The following is a 21,262-nucleotide window of genomic DNA, read 5'->3' on the forward strand; positions in this document are numbered from 1 at the left end:
GTGTAGAGAAGCAGGGTTGAAACAGTGGGTATGCCATTTTTTAGGTAATGGAGTATTTTGATAGAGAAAAGTCTTAAGGGAAATTATTTAGTATATTTATGTGGGCTTTCAGGGTTTGGAAAAGAATACACAAAATAGTGAGGTTGCTTTTTTTCATGGTTTTTCTAAATAATTTGGTTTTTGTTATTTTGGGTGTTTTTGCCATGATATCCCACCATTCTGCAGAATTGTTCAATAACTAACTCTGTACATCATGGGAGTCAAACTTCTGGTTTGAGTATCAGCCTGTCCTTTACTATATGTTTATTAAATTTTGGAATTGTATTTGATTTTTTTTAAAAAACGTTCTGTCTTTTTGGTACTATCAGTCTTTCTGTAATGTTTTTTTTTTTTTAAACTCTTTCTTTCTCAGACTCAGGCAGTCCTGCGGCAGGCGTGGCTGGAAAATATCCGTCCCGTGCTGGTGATTAACAAAATCGACCGCTTGATTGTGGAGCTGAAGCTCACCCCTCAGGAAGCATATTTGCACCTTAAAAATATCTTAGAACAGGTATTCGTGCTGAGGTGTCATTTCACACAGCTATACAGTGGCACTGTATAGCATCCAGTCTGGTTTTTAGCATTGAGATGCATCTTATTCCTGATTGGTTTTGAGATTCATTCAGAATGCCTGTGATGGAGAAAAGGGTGGTAAATGCCTCTTGACAGGTCATCAGGAAAAGTCTTCATTTTTAGAAGTAATATGCTGAATGTTTTGTTCTTCTCTTAAATTGCTTAAACTTACTGGAGGTGGACTGTTCATTATATTGATGGATTTATGTAGGAATAATGTTTCATCTTTTGAATTTTAGTTTAAGTTGCCCTCAAATCTTCTTTCCCCCGCCCAGGCTCACTTGGGAGCATTTATATGCCTGGTTTCCCTTTGCACTCTGTAGTTTGCTTTGTTGGCAGAAGCAACTTCCTATTTCACCATTCCTTGTTCTGAGAGACAAAGTGTGCTACATGTGATACTTTGATTCTGTTGTGGTGTGGCTGATTTGGAAACTTCGGGGTGTTTATGTCAATACATAAACTCCTGTGGTCTTCAAATGTGTAGAATCAGGTGTGTTTTAATTGCCAAATGAATCACAGGCATGCTAGCTTGTTAGCACAACTTCTCTTTTTGTTTTTGAGGGTGGGAAAATTATATTTTAATTGCAAGGGTTGTGAAAGTGTGAATGAATCTGAGGGTGTTTTTACATATCTTTCTCTAGATCAATGCAGTCACTGGAACACTTTTTACCTCCAAAGTGTTAGAAGAAAGAGCTGAAAAAGAAACAGAAAGTGAAACCCTTTCAGATGCATCACCAGGAGATCAAATTTATGACTGGAGTACTGGATTGGAAGACACTGATGATTCACATCTTTATTTTTCACCGGAACATGGCAATGTAGTGTTTGCCAGTGCAATTGACGGCTGGGGTTTTGGGTAAGTTTGAGATTTAATTAATGACCTTTTTGTAAAAATTTATGTAAAATTTATGTAAAATTTGTAAAAATGTAACTGCTGTTAATCTTAAGGTATTTCAGTTGCATATTGTTTCTGAAGATGTTTGTTAGATTTTCTGTGATATGCTACTATGTATTAATTATCTACAGATAACTAATACATAGATAAAACAGAAGCTGCAAGCTGGGGAGGAGCTGTTTCAGGGTGCTCTGTTTGCTGTGGAGGGCGGTGCCCGTGTTCTGGTCGCTGGCCACGAGGTGGAGGCGTTGTCTTCATCCTGAAATTGTAATTACAGGGATAACACGGGGAATGTCTTGAGTACTGCAGGGCCCTTACAGAAAATAATCTCCAGGATTTTTTAAATCCAAGTCAGACTGTAAATAAGGCACCATGCTTAGTTTGCTGTCCAACACAAACCGCTCTTGTCCCTTCAGAGGCAAGGGAAAATAAAATAGGCTATTTTAGGTTAATTATCTTTCCAAGACTTTTGTTTCTTGTGATGAACTGTCAGGCCCTGGCTCTGATAAATCATATAATGGAGAGGGTAAAAAAAAGAACGTTTTTCTTAATTACTTTAAAGAGGTTCTTCTGGATTGCCAGCTAAAATACTGTGTGCTGAAATATCGATCAGTGGAGCTTTTTCTTAATCATGGAAAGTCTTGACTGCTGTTTCTTGGTTGTGGGTTCTTTTCCTGAAGGTATTAGCAGAAAAAAATTAACTTATTAGGCAGTGCCAGCCTTATCCAATGTGGTAAGTACATGTGCTTTTCTCACGATACTCAAGTGTTGAAAAATGCCATTAATATATATGCTGGCACATATATATTAATGTGCCAGGACTGCTGGCACAAGAATCTTGAAAGCTCTCCCTGAATTGAGAGTTTAGATAGTTTCTGGAAAATAAATGCCTTTGGGCTTAGTTCAGAACTCACAGCTTGTGTGTTGCTGACATGGACAGGTCCTTTTTTTAGCTGTGTAAAAACTTAATTCTGAATTTCAAAGAAAAGATTGTCTAATAGCACTGTTCTGTAAACAGGATTGTTACAGTTATAACTGTGTATTTTTTTTTACAGGGAGCAAATATGTGGAAATATTTTTTATTACTGCTCATTGAACATTTTCAGCAAGGAAACCATAGCATGTTCAGGACTCCCTCTCTGGGCTGAGCAGGCTGCTTTAACTCATGGGGACTGCTGAACAACATAATTGGCTTTACAATACAGCAATGGCATTACAGTTCTGTGTAATTTTCTAGGGTTTACTCATTATTAAAGTAATGATTCAAACAACAAGAATTTTCATCAGTGGTTAATTAAAAATAATTACCACCATCTGATGGCTCAAGTGTGACTCAAAAGAATGCTTGGTTTTAACATCTTCTGGTCCTAGACCATAGTTAAATGTGTAATGGGACGTTTTTCAAAGAATAAGTTCAAGAGTCATCACTAATGTATTTATTTGTATTATGCTTTTGAGTTTTTGATGAAGGGATAGTACACAAATGTTTATTTCAAGTAAAGCCTTGAAGCTGACTTGAAGCAAAACAAAGCCATTGAGATATTGTTGATGTTTTTAATCTGTTATGACTAAATATTTTTGCAGGTGTAAATGTTAAACAATGTGAACTAAAGTGAAGACAATTGGAAAAGTGGGAGTAAAACAAGGATTTGAGTTTTTTTTTCTGATTTTCACATAAGCTTTTGCTGTGAAAAACATTACAGTTCCATCAAAATGTGTTTTCTTTGCTTTCAGAATTGAACATTTTGCCAAACTGTATAGCCAAAAAATTGGAATCAAGCCTGCAGTACTTCTGAAGACTTTATGGGGAGATTATTATTTAAATACAAAAGCAAAGAAGATAATGAAAGGTGATCAGGTATGGAGGGTGTCAAAAATATAACCTGATTTTTATTTTGGAGTTAAATTTTTTTGTTCCCTAATTCTGTTCCTCGTAGTGTGTTCTGAAACTTGACCTCAGTGTGTGTTGACTCAGTGTTACTGGAGGTATAAATTCACCAGGACAGCCTTGCAACAGCTCTTGGAGCATAGAACATTCCAAAATTGACCACTCAAATGCCACATGGAGGAAATCTACCGGTGCTCACTAAATAAAGGACATTGCAGCTTCAAGGTTTCAGCATCGAGTGAAACACACAAGATGAAAGGAAGATTAACAGTGTAGAACAAGAGTAGTGACTGTCGTCTGTGAAGGGCTTTTTCACAGCCAATGGTTTAGGATATTCACATTTAGCTCAGGATTTAGGATTTAAAATAACTTTTTTGCCATAGGGGATTTCCATTGAATGCTGTACTGAAGCCCTGGTCTAAAAACTGCACTTCTCTAGCATTAAGTATTTCCACCCATAAAAGTTAAGGGAGGAAAGATTGGTTTCCTTATTTTCATGTAGTCATGATTTTTTTGCTGTTTACATAGTTGATGATTAATTGTTATAGTGATAAGCAGGCTCAAGGTATCATGTGCCATATTTATCAGGTTCTTTTTCTGAAATTCAAACCCTTGTCCTCTACTTTTTAAATTCCATGTTTATCTTGGGCCTTATACCATTTTATAAGACAGACTTCATGATTTTGAATAAAGGTTTTATATGTTCCTAATGAAAAGTGTAGTCTTAAGCCTGTTGAAAAAGTGAGGAATTGCTGATAATGAGCTGTTTTTATCTTCTACCAGTCAAAAGGAAAGAAACCTTTGTTTGTGCAGCTGGTGCTGGACAACATTTGGAGTCTGTATGAGGCTGTTATGAAAAGGTGAGAACATCTATAAAGTTCTCATGGCATCTCTTTCCATGTGCTCTGGTGATTTTTATAAAATACTCAAAAATAATATATACCGCTTATATATTGCTTCTGTGGATTATTAATCTATTTAATATTTTCCTTACAGAGACAAAGAAAAAATAGAAAAGATAGTTACCTCTTTGGGATTGAGAATTGGTGCCCGGGAGTCACGGCATGCAGACCCAAAAGTTCATCTAAATGCCATTTGTAGCCAGTGGCTACCGATATCTGATGCAGTCCTCTGTATCCTTGGAAAAGATATGATCTTTTTCTATTGGCAATTCTCAGACTTCCAAGTCTGCTCACATATTTCACTGTGTGATTTGGTATAATTTGGTTTTATTTTTATTAATGTCTGTGCCTAAGCTAGCTGGACTTACCTTCTTGCTTATAACATTACAAATTACGTATCTACCATTATTTTTACATTTCTGCCAACTTTGTGCTTTCTCACACCTTGTTTTTAGGAGACAAAGTTATGAAACTGGAGGTAATTTGACAATACACTTTCATTATCTAGTTTTATATTCAAGTTGTATTGTTTTTCCTGGAGTAGAAACTGATCTCCTGTTTATAATAGTGTTATAGGTCTTCTGTCCATGAAGTTCTGTAGATGTCTGGTGTTATGTTTTAGGCATAACATTTCTTAATTCAAAATCGGCCTTTGCTGTTTGTCAGTTGTGCCTATTATGTATAATATGATATATCTTATATTACAGTAGATGTGCACAAATTATTGATGTATAAATACTAATTACTTCTGTAAATCTTGCCCCATTTGTGCTGTTTTTGGGTTCCCAGCTACTCTTACAGTAGGGCACCCCTCCTTAACTCTGCCCCTGATAAATGGCAAAAAATTGTTGCTGACCTGAGGGGGACCTGAGTGCACTGTGACAATAGAGCTGATTTTGGATCTGCTGCTCCTGGCAATTAGTGCATGGGGATAATTTGAAGAAGCATTGAAAGCATTTGTGTTATTGGTTGCATTCAGTAAGAAAATAGAAATATGTATCCTTAACAATGTGTTTTAGCCATGGTGTGTAATAAAATTCCCAGTCCTCTGGACATCACAGCAGAGAGAGTGGAAAAATTGATGTGTGTTGGAGCAAGAACATTTGATTCTTTGCCACCAGAAACTCAGGAATTGAAAAATGGTGAGTAGGTGTTCTCCCATTAACACGAAGGTTGTTTCTGTCCTGGTGTTTTTGTTTGTCTTTGGTTTGTAAGATGTATAATAATCTGTATGTAAATATATAAATATTCTACTTCCAGTAACTTTGTTGATACTTGTCATTGACATGTCATAGTTTTATGGCCAAACATTTTTCTTCCATCCCATATATTCCTGGGTTTTAGACAACTTAAGCTGCAGATGATGTGAAGTCCAGGACTCTGAAACTGGGAATTCTAAAAGAATACAAGGTTAATACTTGCTTTTAGTTGTGAACTGTAGAAGTCATTATGTAATTGAGAATTGAATATTTTGCTACCTTGTGTATAAAAATCATTAATTTTTAGCCAGCAGTGGTTTGAATTTAGATTTAATTTTTGCAAGTGTATTGATTAGCTTTTTAGTAATTAATTATTAATCATAGCACAGTGTTTTGAGGAGAACTTAAGAAAATCTAAGAAGATGAGATATCAAATGTCAATTAAAAAAGAAATGTGAATGTCAAATTGACAGGCAGTTAGGAGTTGTTTCCCAGGGTAACAAAACTGGCTTTTCATCCTTTATTGAACATTTAAAAACGTGATATTCTCCAGACAGTATTCAACACTGTATTAGGATGAGTTAATTGGAAGAAATTTGCCTCTGTGAACTTGGATCTTACTGCTCTTGGTTTTGAACAAGTAGTGGACTTCCACATTGAGTATTTTGCTGATTTTTAGTAGTAGTCTTGTGCTTTTGTTTGCATTAGCTCTGTGGTCTTTACATATTTCAGATAAAGGGGAGAAGTGTAGGAGAAGATGATTCAGTTTCTACGTTAGAAATTTGCACAGTATTGTCTGGTTTGAATTTCATGTATTTCAAGTTGGATGAAAAAAATGGTTAATGGGAATTTTCTACATATTGAATAAGTTTTGTGTGAATCTTCCACCTTTTGAGGATATCTGTTCTTGCAGTGAAGTTGTTAGGATTTTGTGACCATCTGGACATTTGCAGGACTTCCTCCTTTAGTTTGAAAGGAAGGAGAATACTTTGAGGTACTGAATAAATAGTGTTCAGTCTTAATCCTGTGCTGCTCTCTGGTTTCCATTGTGATCTAAATCAGCCTGTAGACTCAAGTTGTTTAATTTGGGTATATGTACTTTTTTATCAGGAGTCCTATTTTTGAAGTCTTGTTCATTTTATTGCAGAGATAGATACAATGTTATTAAATTATTAGATCAGAGAAATTTTCTGCTTTTTCCTGTTGATTTGTCCTTGGCATATTATCTATTGAAACTGGGAATAAACAGTAATTCCTATAAAATTAATGTAAAGTCAAACCTTTGTCCATACTTTTGGGGGAAAAAAAAAAGTGAAAATAACTTGTGTTTGTTTTGTTTCAGCTTTTATGAAATGCAGTAGTGAAGGAACAGCCCCAGTTATTGTCTTTGTTTCCAAAATGTTTCCTGTTGATGCAAAGGCATTGCCACAGAATAAACCAAGGTAGGAAAATGGACATTTAACTTTTTGATCTGTGTTAGTTACTTCTGGGGAAAAAAAAATCTGTTGAAGGCATGGATAAGTTAGTTTAGACCTGAGAAAACAACTGATGAATTCTTGAAATGCAGTAAAGTCATTTCTGCTAGTATAGATTTCCTGGATGAGTTCAGGAGGTGATTTGTTTAATCAAAGTAGTTTTAGAAGATACAGCAAATCTATTGGAGAATAGTACTGTTGTCCAAAGGTATCATCTAATGTGTGTAGTGTAAGCGCTTTCAGGATGTCTGTTGGAAATGATGGAATTGTAGAACTTTCTTGGTTTGTAAAAAAGCTGAAAGTTGTAAAACTTTCAGCAAGGCTATGTTGGCGTGATTGTAGCAGCTTGTGTTTGTACCGAGTACTTCCCATCAAACTGGGGATAACAGCTCAGTGATCATCCTGTCCACTGCAACAGCAAAATAAAATGGGTTGATTAAAGTAGTCCAAATCTTGACTGACTTTTTATAGAGGTCTGAAGGGCATTAATGCACTTCCAAGAATTTTTTTTCTGGGAGGTTTGCAAGATTTTTTTTTACAGCCTTTTCTTTTTTGGTAGTCATCCTGTTACCTTTGAGGAGGAGGTCTTTCCAAGTCTCATTTTCCTGGCACACTTAAGTGCACTACTTTAACCACCAGCTTTTGTGCAGAAGAGATGTACTTTTCCGATGATTTCACAAGAATGAGGTTCATCTTAACCTTTCATCCCTCAAAGCCTCTGGAGCATGTTTAGTGGGCAGCTTCTATGTTAACTGGCCATTTTATGTTTTTGGGGAAATTGTCACTATACAGCAAAGTAATATGGAGAATGATAATTTTCCTGTTAAATTAGACTGTGTGTGAAAAGAAGTTCTGCTACTGTAGTAATATTTGAATGTTTTACTACTACCTTAGCTTTTTCTTGTGCTTGCTAGATTTATTTCAGGTCTTTTCTTACTGAGGTTATGTACTATGAGTCTTCCAGCAGAAATCTTCCTTGCACTGTTTGCACTCGGGAGAAGCTGCTCTGTGTGCGTGGGCTGAGCAGACACTAGATGGTGCCGTTTTGCTTCCAGTGCTGTCCTGAAGCATCTCTGGCACAGGAGCTCTTGCTCAGGTGTGGCACAGCAGCGCCATTCCTGCTTTGTCTCCTTTCCTGGGGATGGGCTCCAGTTATCAGAGGCTGCTGCACTGAGGCTGCCACTTTTTGGCAGTTCTGTCACTGAAAATGACCTGGTTTTTTATTCCTTGGGAGAATCAAAAGTCTTTGAGGTTATGAGTACGTGAAATAGGGCAAAGGTGGCTTTTATATATGCCAGACAGAAATTTTCGGTATTGTAGTTACTCCTCTTTCTCCCTGTTTATTCAGTGCGCTGAAAATTTTAATATCTTGCTCTGTAGTTTTTGTGAATAGTATCTCTTGCTGGCCTTTGTATTAAATAATTGAATTACTTACTAATGAGCTAATATTAAAATGAAATCACATGTGTGTTTTTCTTGGAGAGACTCAGTCATTATTAGTACTATGTGATTTTTGCTCATTAGGTAGTGTTTAAGATGTGTTTTGAAGTGACAGTTGGCTTCCATTAATTGAAAAACTGCAATAGAGCTAAATGTGTATTTCTCAATACCTGATTTGTTAAGATTCTACAGGTAAATAGTTTTTGAAGAAATTGGAAAAGGAGGTTAGTTCTAATGAAGGAAAGCAGTCTCAAGAATTCAAGTATTTTAAAAGCACAGATTTTGTATGTGTGGTTCTTGAGTGTAATTTTAATTGTATAGGTCATTGTGTGCTGCTTACAGTTACTCAGTGAAGATTGTGCTTCATGAAATAGTGATGGTTGAGTGCAGCATGTGAGATCCAGTATTTAAACTAGTATTCCATGAAGGTGCTCCATAAGAATGTCTGAACTCGGGGAGAAAGCAGTGAATTATCTATTTCTAACACACACATTTTCCTATTGAAGAGCATTAATCCATGTTATGTGTTGCACCTACATGTTGATTTTGAGGAGCCATAAGTGTGCTCTTGTGCATCATGATGTTTGACTGCTGGACTGACCTAATGTAGATCTAAGCTAGTGTCTCTTTTTTCCTTTTGTGAGGCAGTATTGGGTAAGGTTCCCTTTTTGTAACTTTGTTAGAAGATTCAAACTGACTTTGTAATTTTTGATAGTCTGCCTTATTTCTGCCATCTGCTTTTAATACTTACTAAGCATAAATTGGGAAAAGCAAAAAGCTCTTCGAAGTCCAGGGTGTACAGTAAATGATAACAAAGGATGGATTTTTAATTAAAACAATCTCCTTTGAGACTGCTGTTGGCAACTAATATCTCCTTGAAGGTCACTTCAAAATTAATAGATTCTATACTAAAGCTGGTATGATTTTGCTTTTGCTGTTTGAATAGCAGAATACATAGGAAAATTGTTCGTTGTCAAGTTAAAGCAAGTTGTCAGCTTATATTTATCTTTCCTTTGAAAGATTTGTAAATTGACTTTTTGTATGGTACCACTCTGTCATTAGTGTTTACCAGGTTTTGTAAAGAAATAAAAATTGCAAGTGTTTTGTCTTCTTCTGTCTGATCTTCTGAAATTATTTGCTAATTCCTACCAAGTTAGGCCAGAATGTAAGTTGTTGGTTGGGCAGAGAAAATGAACAGATTAGGGACATTAGGACTCCTCCACTTGGTTTATGTAATGGTTATTTGATGATGCCTGTGGTTATTTATTCTAAAGTATTGCTGTGTGCAATATGAGGCGTTCATTCAGCATATGCTGTTTCTTTCCCTCTTCTCTACTGGGGTGTGACTTTGAACCCAAGTCTAAGACAGAATGCTCAAGTGTAGGTGTAGGAATATATATAAGCCAAGTTTGGCATTTAGGTACAGGGCATATAAATGTACCAGTTTGCTTTTCTTGAGATTCAGAGCTCTGTTTTCGTATAACCCAGTGTAAAACAGAAATATGTAGTAGTTAATTGAGTTGCTTCCAACTAATTGCTAGGGGTATTTAATGTAGAAAGTTAAGAAAATATAAACTGAATATCATATGTTTGTTATGATGAAATAATCTACTTAGTAAAGCTTTATGTGTAAATCTTGCGGTGCTGTAATGCCACGTGAGCAATAGGAAGCAAACCTTTTATGTTACCTCAAGTCCATCTTATAATCCTGAATAATGTAAATAAATAAGGTGTACTGAAGAAATTCTATTTCTGCTTTCCAGTGGTAGTAAAGAAAAGTCTATTGAACAGATAAGGTAATGCACTAAAATTATATTTCATTACTGCCTGGGGGGGTATAAAACCTCCAATACCTCTTACTATTTCCCTCCAGATAATATGAAAGGTTCTTCTTTCTCTTCAGTCAGCTTGAAATCAGGACTTGTTTTTTCCTTAGGTGTCACCCTGAAATACACTTCTCCATACAATCATGCATGAAATTACAGTGATAGTTGTTGCTTTGTTTTGTGGTACAGCTTGTTAGCATGTCTTAAACAAACAGATTGTAGTGTGCTTCATTTGTTTTCTTTCTAATGTTTTATAAAAAGTGTATTGGGAAAAAAAAATCACATAATTTTTGCAGATCTTCAGCTGAAATGACATTGATCAAAATGAGAACCTGTATAAAGCTTCAAGCTCTGTAAGAAATTACTATCTTCTTGCAAGTAAATTAATTTCTATGTTTAAGGCAATATGACTTGCAGCAGCTTCAGCTGATCAAAACCCATCATCTGTTTTCATTAGTAGTTTGTTCTAAATTGTAGTTTGTGCATTAAAAATGAATAGGACATGTATCATCTGAATGAGCTGCCAGATTTACAGGTTAGCATCTGAATTAGGCATCCAGTTGCATAACTAATAAATGCTTTTCAAAAATTAAAACCACTGTTGTGGTTATCATAAAATAGATTTCAGTAATAGTATACATTTCAATCCGGCTAAGGCCTTGGCAACTGATCCAAAAAAGAAATATAGAGTAATGGTTGGAATTTGAATCTCTGGACATACTATAGTTTTATAATGGTGAGCTTAAGTGAGTAAAGGTTGTAACATTGTGGAAGGGTTTTGCTTCAAATTTCTTTTTGCCTTTTTGTACATTCAGCATGTGAGATAAATCAGAGGTTGCTCCATCAGTCTGGAGTGTTTTTCCAGGCAGAGTGTGACAGCTTGGGATTGATACCATATTTCATTACGTGTCTGAGAATGAATGATAACTGCTATATAATGTAATACAAACAGTTGAGTATTCCCTGTTGAAAGAGTCCTGTAAGACTGTTGTATGAAATTTTGTGCAAGTTGTGATTTGGATAATTTTCAGTTGTTCCTTTTGTGTTAACCTGTTTACTTCTGCTGTAAATTGTGTACCAATCTCATTGCAATAGAACTGATAGTAAATCATCTCAGTGGATGTACATTAGTTTGTGAATGGAAATTGTTCCATAGACATTAAGTAGTTTAATCCAGAAATTAATGAGCTTCTAAAGGATTAGGGAGGCCACTGGACATACAGTGTGCTGAAATGTAGCAAACTGCACTTAGGGATGTTGCTGACAGGATTCTTTGAGTGCCAGGCGAGCAGAGCAGCAGCCAATGACTTCACTAGAGCTTAATTCTGAAGAGCAGAGTCATAGCAGAGAATAGGATTCTCTATTAATTACATAGATTTAAAGATGTTATCAGAAATTACTCCATCCACACCTTGTAAAGTCAAACATCTGCCCATCAGCTCATGCAGTTTAAACTGGAAAAAGCTGTATGGAGAGAGAGCATTCTCAGAGCTTGGAAAAACCATTGTTCATGGCATGAGAGATGCATCACGGACATTTGTTGGCAGTACTATTAGTCTTTCAGAAATCAATTGGTGGTTTGATAGTGGTGTTTCCTTTTTAAAATGGTCTGAAGGTTAAAAACATAAGCATAACACTTAAAAATAATCAAAGACAAATTTACATTTGGCAGTTTTGTTCTGATTATTCGCTCTTTTTGGGTGAATTTTTGAAGTCTGTCTTTAATAATGTGAAAGAGTAGAAAACCTGTTCTGTTCAGAGTATTGATTTCATAAGGAAGTTTAGTTTGAACTAAATGTGTTATCCTGGGGGAATGTGGGAATCAGAGAAGTAGTCAGCAGGAGCTTGCTTACATTACCTGAAATCTAATGCCTTTAATCAGCAATCTATTAAACGTCAATAGCATGTATATGATACCCTTTCCCATATTATTATTTCCATAGCATTTGTTTACCACATGTTTGAGTTTAAGATGAGTTGGTAATGATGTGGTCACCCTTCTGTGCCAGCTGCATTTCATTACTTGTGCCAGGCTCCCGTGTGTGGGTGCTGTAGCATTTCTCTGGAGTCAGGGGATCTTTCTCTTTCTTCTACACTTTTTTTATTTGCTGGTTTTTGTGTGACTGCATGTTGCCATTTTTTCTTTCTGCCAATATTATGAGGCTGTTGTTCCTTTCTAATGGAACAAAAGAGGGGAAGGGGGGAAGAAGAAGAACCAAGCTTTCTTTTGGTGTAGGCAGCTTTTGTTCAAATTTTATTTTACTTCTAATTGGTTTTGCCAACTGGAGAAGTTGAATAATTCAGGGTATAATTTGAAACTGGTTTTATTGCAGATCCAGTGCTTTATGTACATTAATCTTGTTCTGTGTTCTGCTTGATTGTGTTACAACTCTATATAAGGATTTATTTGACAACAATATCTTTTTGTCATTTCTAATGATAGTACTGGGAGTGACTAATTTTATAGAAATTGATGGTGACAGAAACCAGGATGGAAGTCTAGGTTGTACCTGCAGTAAAAGTCCCACCTACGCTCAATCTGCTTTTTTATCAAAATGAGAATGTTACTGAGTGTGTTTATATATATATTGCAACTTTGACCAGTGCATTCAGAATCTTAAGGTACCTTTGATATTTGTGGTTAGGGCTATTTGACACCTAAATATACTGATATTGAAAAATACCATATAAAGTGGAAAATAGCAAAGAAACTTTTCTCTTTTGCTCTCAGGATTATTTACAAAAATGAAAGGTATTTTTGGACAATCAGATGTGTTGGAATGCATGCATAGTCCCTGTATGTATACTATGCCATCATATATAGACCGTGTTTATGACGTCCCTGGAGGTCTGATCTGTACTTTCCCTATCAATCTATCTCCTCTAGAAATTTTTCTGACATTCCAAACCTTTAAATAACTTTGAACAGCTGCCTTCAGGAAAAAAAAAATCATAAAAAAGTTTTCTTCTCCACCATCTGTTTTGCATTTTGCATTGTTAAGCCTTGCTCTCTTCAGCAGTAAAATAAACAACCCTAGCAGAAATACCACAGTATTTGAAATTTTAGAGATACATATTCTTAATTTTGTTTGAGAGACAGTTTTTTCCTTTTTTTTTTTTTTTTTAACTAAGTTGCTAAGAAATTTGAAGTGGTGATTTTGTCTTGCATTCTCCTTTTCTATACCATGCAATGTGTCTGTCCCAGATCCTGTGTTCTAAAAGTCTGTGCTTCAAATTCTGATATTTTATCCCTTGGGCCTCTCTTAGGTAATTTTTAGAGAGATTTAAAACTTTTCTATAGTTTTCTTACTCTTTCAAATTGAACATTTGGGTTCAGGATAAGCATGATAACTGTTTCATGTGATTTCTTCAAGTTTTGTGAAGAATTTTGTTTAATGAAGTATCTCATTTTTTAAATTGAGTCTCTTGCAGAAAGTGTTATATGCAGAAAACAATCCTGATTACAATATAAATAAAAACCTTACTGGCAGTGAGTTGGTCTCAGCCATGTAATCTCTTCAAGACTTCCTGCACCTAATTAATCCAGTTAAGAGAAGAGTAGGTGTCCAGTAACTCTTTTTACTGACTGCACATAAAACCTTTGACCTGTGATAAATAGGGTTTTTCCCTATTTCAAAGTGTGCAATAGTTGATATAGCAAAGTGAGTCAATTTTTTTGTGCTTTTAAAAAGATCATATTTCTGTGGTTTTTCTGTAAACAAAAATTAGTGTACTGCTGTAGTGCTTCCTGTGGTTTTCTTCCCCTTATCATGCATTACTGCTGTTGCTGTTCAGGAAATCTTGACCTGTGTTTGTAAGTTGGAGGTTGAAGAGGGGAAGTAACTTGTCCAAGGCTACTCAACAAGCTAAAGCTACTAATGGGGCACTTCTTGTTTTAATGCTGTGTGCTTGATGCAGTTGATTGAAAAAATCCTTAACCATCTTAACAGTAAGGACTGTTGGTTTTGTCTCCATCATGTGAGCAAATGCAGGACAAATCGTGTGGGTGAGGTTTTGCTGTGGGATTATGATCATCTTCTTCAGCTGAAGTCAGGGTCCAAGACTTGGGATGAGTTTGTCCAGTTGTGTTGTAGAAATGCATCTTTTGTGATAGAAAGACTTCTGTTCCTTCTCTGGAGTTAGAGTTTCAGTAAGAATACTAATATAATATAAAAAATACAATGAAATACTAATATAATATAAAAAATACAATGAAATACTAATGAAATTAGTAAACAGAACAGATTATTCATAGAAGTATCTGTAATGATTAAGTTCCCCTCGTTTACATGGGAAATTAAAGGGAAGAGTAATAACTGAAAAGAGAAGATGACTAGTGTCTGAATTTATTTTCAAGTTTTAAAATCATTACATAGAAGATAAGATCATATAACATATTTTTATTTAGGACCAGATTTAAAAGTCAAATGGGCAGTTTTGGGTAATGTTGGATTTCATATGTGTGTAATGAATATCACTTTGCTGTTTAATATGCTTGCATTGACAAACAAGTCTCTTTATATTGCCTTATGTTGACAATGTTCTTTATCTTTTATTATTTATTGCTCTAAATCATACTTTGAATCACTTTGCTTTAAGGCAGGGTGTACCAGTGAGTAGATGGGTGCATCAGACTATTAAAATTATTTTTTGTTGTTGTCTGTTTAAATCTTTTGCCGTAATGGGCTTATTAACTTTATGAAAGGGAGCTTTAATAAGCAAAGACTTTTCCCTGCATTGGAGCACTTGCTGTAAAGATTACCTTAAAGTAATAAAGATAACACAAGTAATTAAAAATGACAGTACTTGATCTCTATGAATTTGGAAGAAAAATTAAAGTCTAAATATGGTAGAGGAAGAGTTTGCTAATTTTAGCTGACTTAAAATTATTGTATTGGGGGACAAAAGACATTCTGCATGAGTTTTTACTTATGTCAAATATAGTATTCTAATTACTGTTATTGAATTTATTTTAAAATAAATTACCAAATACTGATGTTTTAAAATACAATGTAGGCCATTAACTCAAGAAGAAATTGCTCATCGGCGCGAACTTGCCAAACAAAGGCATGCAGAAAAATTGGCAGCAAGTCAAGGGAAGGAGGTGTCAGAAAAAACCCCAAGTGAAAATTCACCTGAAGTGACTGGGAGCCCTGGTGATACAAAAGGTGTGTGGTACCTGAATGCCTGACTTTTCAGGAAAATGTTTAATAGTGTTGCCAAGGGGCACCTTACAAATCCGCATTGTGAGTCATCCATGTGCCAGTCCAAAGTGCAATGCATGAGCTGAAGCAAGAGTGAGGAGGGATTTGTAGGAAAGCTGACAGGTCAGAAATGGTGCAATAGTGCCATGGATTGGTGTTCCTTAGCCTGAGAATGTGCTTGATCTCAGTACTTTGAGTCATTGAAGGGAGATGATGCTTCAAGGAGATGCTCTGCTAAAAACTGAGTCACTTTCAACACCAAACAGCCAAAATTGGTACAAAAGCAGGATGTGAACAACAGGGCTGGATTATAGGTAACAGTTGTGGGGGGTTGATCTTTTCTCCCAAGTAACAAGTAGTAGCACAAGAGGAAATGTCCTCAGGTTGCAATAGAGGTTTAGAGGAAAAATTTCTTTACCAGAAGTATAAAGCATTAGAAGGGGCTGCCCAGCTCATTGAGTCACTATCCCTGGGGATATTTAAAACATGTTACACTAAAGAACATGGGTTTGTAGTGGATTTGGTGGTGCTGGGTTGGACTTCAGGATTTTAAATGTCTGTTTTAACTGGAACAATTCTGTGATTCACCACGTATGATGATATAATATATATTTTTTTTCTCTCCAGATGATGAGGCAGAAAGTGTTTGCATGTTTAAATATATTTTTTCTGACTGGTTAGGTGAAGAGCAACAGCTCCCTGGTCAAGGAGACAGTGTGACCTCAAAGGCAGTGAAACAGGAAGCAGACGACAAGGAGTATTTCATTGCTTTTGCCAGAGTGTTCAGTGGCGTGGTAAAAAGAGGGCAAAAAATCTTTGTTTTAGGACCAAAATATGATCCTGCTGAGTCTTTGCATAAGGTAAGAGCTGACTGTGAACTGTCACAGTAACTTGGGATTCTTTGGAAGAACTGATGACTTCTTACACGTGTCTCACTCAACGGAGAGAAAAAAAAGTGCAAGTTAATAATTGTAAAAAGTATCAAAGTAATTTGGGTAATTGTGCCAATAGCTGGCTGTGTCTGGAAACTCATAAACCGTAACACCATACTTGAAATAGTTTTAAGTACAGTGTTGTATTAGCTAACCATAAATCCAATATGTGTTTATTTCGTTTAAAGAAATGTGAAAGAAAAAGCAATTTTTTTAGGGAAGAGAAAGTCCAGAATAGTATTGGAAAAAAACTGGTGTTAAATGTTTTGAGATTCTGATCAAAGAAGTTCATTACTTTTGAATTTACTTCAAAACATTTGTGTTTTCAGTGATAATTAAAGTGAGGTAGAAGTAGTACACACCTAAAATTTGCCAAAGAAAGGATTATTTTTTATCTTCTTGGTAACATTCACATGTTTGCCTCAAGCCTGGATTTTTGGGAGTGTGTGTTAGTTTCTAACATTTGAGGTTTGAGATGAAAATGCTTTGGATTGTATTTTTAAGCTTTGGAATGCAAGGAGGTTTTGTGGAAGAAGTTTTTATCAGAGTAGGTGATGAATGTCCAAATGCTGGTTCTGTGCTCTGTGTAGCTGTCATCCCAGTGCTCTGCCACTGATGATCTGCCAGCAGTCCCTCACATGACGTGCTGCACTTTGGAGAACCTCTACTTACTTATGGGAAGAGAGCTTGAAGATCTTGAGGAAGTGCCTGCAGGAAATGTTCTGGGTAAGAACTAGGATTTAATTTCCTAGAGCCTGAATCCTTATGTCATCCAAGATACACTGAAATTGATTTAATGTGATTGATAAATAATAAACCTTAGATCCATGAATATTTCTAAGCATGTTGTATGTGCAAAAAGTGAAGGCAGTCTAATTAAATTGGGATTTCTGTACACTTTGAATAGGAGAAGAGTACAGATTACATTAGCCTGTTATCTTCAGGTTGGATCATTGCCAGGTAAGCATTGCCAAAGGAATTGCCAAAGGCCGTAGTAAATTTTTATATTTCATAGATTGCAAGGATTATTTATAAAATTTTCCCAACAGTGGAAATTCTTTAATGTGAGTTTAGTAGTGATGTGGATGAGTGTAGTTTTATTTATGGGTCTGTTTGAACCCTGGTGCTAAAAATTGCTTCTTTTATGGCTGTGGCAGTTTTTCCCCTTTCTGTACGGACAAAGTTGTAAAAGTCAACCTAATCATTGAGTTATGCTCTTTTGTGCCAGATTCTGAGCTGCTTTGCTTTAGAATGAGTACTGCCTAATTTTTAGAAATTTATGGTGTATATATATAGTAAATGAAAAATAGGTGTACTCTGTAAGGATTGAAATATTTTACTTTAGGCAGCTAACCATGCTTTGTCTCTTTAATCATGGGTCTAGCATTCAGAACATAAGTAGCGGGTGAATTACTTTTATTTGGAAGCTTAATATTTTAAAATTCTGAATTATACCTTACTCTGTAGTGTGATTCTGGTTGACCATTTGCAATATGAAAACAGTGTGTAACTTTGTGATTGTGAGAAAATATATTAAATATATGGTCTGTTTACTTAAAAAAATGATTAAGAGTTTGGAAAAAAATAGGGAAACCCATCCCAAACCCCTTTGCAGTAAAGATAAAAGGATGTGATCTTTGTGCATAGCAAACAGTAAATACTCATGGAGCTGCCTCCAGCAGAGAAAAAATATATTGTGAGGATTTGTTATGTCTTTGGTGTTAAGAGTTGGACCAAATTTTAAGAGAGGTTTTTGTAACCATCAGATTCTACCAGGCTTTGTTGGTAGTCTGGTGCTGAAGGCTGCTCGTCAGTGAGGTCTAACTTTTCCATAAAGAAAAGAAGTTTACTTGAGTAGTAAGAGATCTAAATGGTTATATTTAGAAGAATTCATTAGAATTTCAAGATCAAAATTGACAGTCAGTCTTAGCCAGACTGTGTTCGGTATTTCATCTTTTATCATCACATCATTGTAAAGTGATGAAACAAAGCAAGTTTTCATTTTTACCTGAAGCATGTAGGCTCAAGTCTGTATGTTGGGTTTTTAAACTTAATGTAATTTTAAAGTTTTTTTTTTAGGCTAAAAATATTAAATGTCTTCCCTTTATTTCTCCCATTTCCCTGTAAGGCTGCTCTGTTAATTTACATAAATTCAGTAAGCTGTTAATGATTTGATGATGATTTATCACACTCAGAAGAACATGCAATGCATTTATATGAAAGGAATGTGTAACAATGGTAATGTGAGACTTTTATTATTCCAGTTAGCAACAGTGATTTCTGTTTGTGAGGCCATTTGTCTTGCAGCTTTAGTGCACACAGCAGTGATTTCTCTCCAGCCATATAAGGAAATTGTGGATTAGCCAGTAAATTAAGGAAGCTTTTCTGAAAGCTCTGTGGTTTCACTCTGTATAATTAAGTTATTGCCATAAGGAATACACAGTTAATCATGACTGCCTATTTCCACTTTAAGACTCATGTTATAGATTTTTTTTCAGATTTTTTCATCAGGGTTTGGGGGTTTTTGTTATTATTTATTTGTTGTTTCTTACAAAGGAGGATCTGCTTGGTCCTAGTAAGTGGCCTTTTCATCCTTTTTGCTGGTTTATGGAGAGGTTTAGTGATCAAAGACAAAGCTTGATACAGAGGTCATTTTACTAAAGATGGGAAGATTTAATCCCTTGTTCCTTCTGCTAATAAGGAGGCTAATATTAATATTTCCTTAAAATCCTACTCTCCTTTTAATTGATGAAAATCTGAGATTGCAAAACACCCCAAGCAGAAAGGGCAATGAAGCATAGTGTGTTTGAACAGCAAAGCTGTGACAAACAGAATTCAAGAATCAAGTTGGAAAGAGATACTCTGTCCTTGTCTAATATGTTTGGGAAGTTATTTTCTGGTATTATTTTGAGTTCCTGGAAGTCAGGAGAGACAAAATGTTTTGCATTGGTTAATTTGTGCTGCAAGTTTGGAGCTGGACTGTTTTGCCAAAAGTATTTGTCAAAAAGCTTTAGGCAGTATGTCATTTTCAAGTAATATGGCAAATACAAAATAGACCCACTTCCATATAGCTGTTTCTAATTCAGAATTTTTCTTTGCAAATTGTGACTGCTTTGCATTTTTGTAGGCCCTGAGTAGAAGGTGAAATATGATTGAAAACAAAAATTTCTTGGGGACCAAGGGTAATAAAGTCCTTATTATAAATCTTCATTTAAAAATTATTTGTCAGACTATTCTCTGAAAAGAATAAAATCCTTGTCTTAGACAAATATACCCAGTTTGTAGAATCTATAATTTAGAAGGACTGTAGATTTCTCTGGGAACTAAAAAGGTGTATGTGAGCAAAGTGCCCTCTGGGAAGAGAGTACTCTGTTATTTTTCAGCTTTTTATTTGTCACCTTTTTCCCCACCAACACCTCTGTGAGATGTTGTGTACCAGCAGACAGGATATTTTACTTTTTAACTGGCACTGCAAGGGTGTGCTTTGTACTCCTCTGAATGAACAGAGACCTTGCAGGAGGAGAATCTAGTTACTGAGGCAGCAGATAAGGTTATACTAGATTAGGCATGTGCCCTGGGGTTCCAAATGGCACTTGTATTAAGTTGGAGCTGCTGAATGAAAAACATGAGAGTCATTGGAATGGGCGATGGAGGTATCTTCAGGCTGAATTGAGAAAAATGTTGAAGTACTGGTCCAAAAATCCATCATGTGCTTTGGTACAGTGTTTCAGGAATGGCTTATTTTCCCCTGTCATGTCACAGCCTCTCCGAGGTGTGCAGCTGCTGAACTGGGACCTCCCTGTGGGCATCAGCTCTGAGAGTTGTGGCAGTGAGACCCTGCTCTTGCCAGTGGCCCACCCGCATGTCCTGCTGGCAGTGCTGGCTGTCTCTGTGGCACTCTGTCCTGGCTTCGGGCCATAGCAGCCTTGGTATCAGCTTCACGTGGGCTGAGGCCTCGTTATCTTAACAGAAAGTGTTCTGCTCTCTAAGTCCTAACTAGGTATACCTGAGCCATGCTTAAATTCCAAATATAGGAGTACTTCTTGCAGACATTAAATGCTGCAGTTATGTGTGCCACCCAAATCCCTATCTCAAAATCAATTGGGTTTTGATTCGAAGACATCTTAGGCACATTTTGTGCTCCCTTTTTAGAAGACTGCCCGAATACCCATTGGAAAGAAAGTCCAGTATCATAGACACAATATGTGCTGTTTTGCTAATACAGTCCTTCTGGAACTTTTAGGAAAGAAATTATACTTAAATATTATTATTATCATTAAATATTATATTCCAAATGCTGCTTGACTGATGCATGTTTTTAGAGACACTGACACTGGCCTTTGTTTCCATAATACCATCTGTGCAAATAGCAAGCTATTCTAACTGTTCCTGCTCCTTAAAGGCTTGTCCTTCTTTCCTACAGCAAAAATATAATAGAGAAGGGAGCTTGATGTTGACAATTATCTGGCCATCCAGAGGTTTTAACTTCTGTAGTTTAGTGAGTGTTCAAGTAGTTTAGGTTCTTGCTGGGACACTTCCCTTGGGAACATCAGTGGCACTGGGGGTTCCTGGGGCCGTGCAGACATCTCCAGAGGGTGTGTTTGACAGGAGGTGAGCCCTGGCTCTAGCCTGAAATCCACTGCTCTCTAATGTGATTGTCATAGCTGTTCTTGCTAGTGCTTGGTTTCTCTTCTAAAAAGGATAATTAGGAATGGTCCAGTTAGAATACATTAATTGATTTAGTTTGAATGTTGTAAGACCTCCTGTTTGCTAAGTAATGTTGGATATTGTTTAATAAGCTATAGCGACTGATAATGCAGGTACACAAACAGAAGAATTAACACTACCATAAACAATTTTTCTTTTTTCTTTTTTTTATTAATTTTTAA

General features: G+C 36.0%; 1 protein-coding gene across 1 annotated transcript in view; it reads left to right on the forward strand.

The window, feature by feature from the left end:
* Positions 1-21,262, forward strand: part of EFL1 (elongation factor like GTPase 1) — a 63,965-nt gene that overhangs the window by 2,442 nt on the left and 40,261 nt on the right. The window contains exons 6-15 of the mRNA XM_030281239.4: positions 413-550; positions 1,254-1,468; positions 3,242-3,365; positions 4,179-4,255; positions 4,392-4,528; positions 5,317-5,439; positions 6,839-6,938; positions 15,254-15,405; positions 16,123-16,301; positions 16,964-17,099. Coding sequence (XP_030137099.3) covers positions 413-550; positions 1,254-1,468; positions 3,242-3,365; positions 4,179-4,255; positions 4,392-4,528; positions 5,317-5,439; positions 6,839-6,938; positions 15,254-15,405; positions 16,123-16,301; positions 16,964-17,099 — 1,381 coding nt within the window. The remainder of the gene's footprint in view (positions 1-412; positions 551-1,253; positions 1,469-3,241; positions 3,366-4,178; positions 4,256-4,391; positions 4,529-5,316; positions 5,440-6,838; positions 6,939-15,253; positions 15,406-16,122; positions 16,302-16,963; positions 17,100-21,262) is intronic.

This window comes from Taeniopygia guttata, chromosome 10 (genome assembly GCF_048771995.1).
Source record: "Taeniopygia guttata chromosome 10, bTaeGut7.mat, whole genome shotgun sequence".
Lineage (NCBI taxonomy): Eukaryota > Metazoa > Chordata > Aves > Passeriformes > Estrildidae > Taeniopygia > Taeniopygia guttata.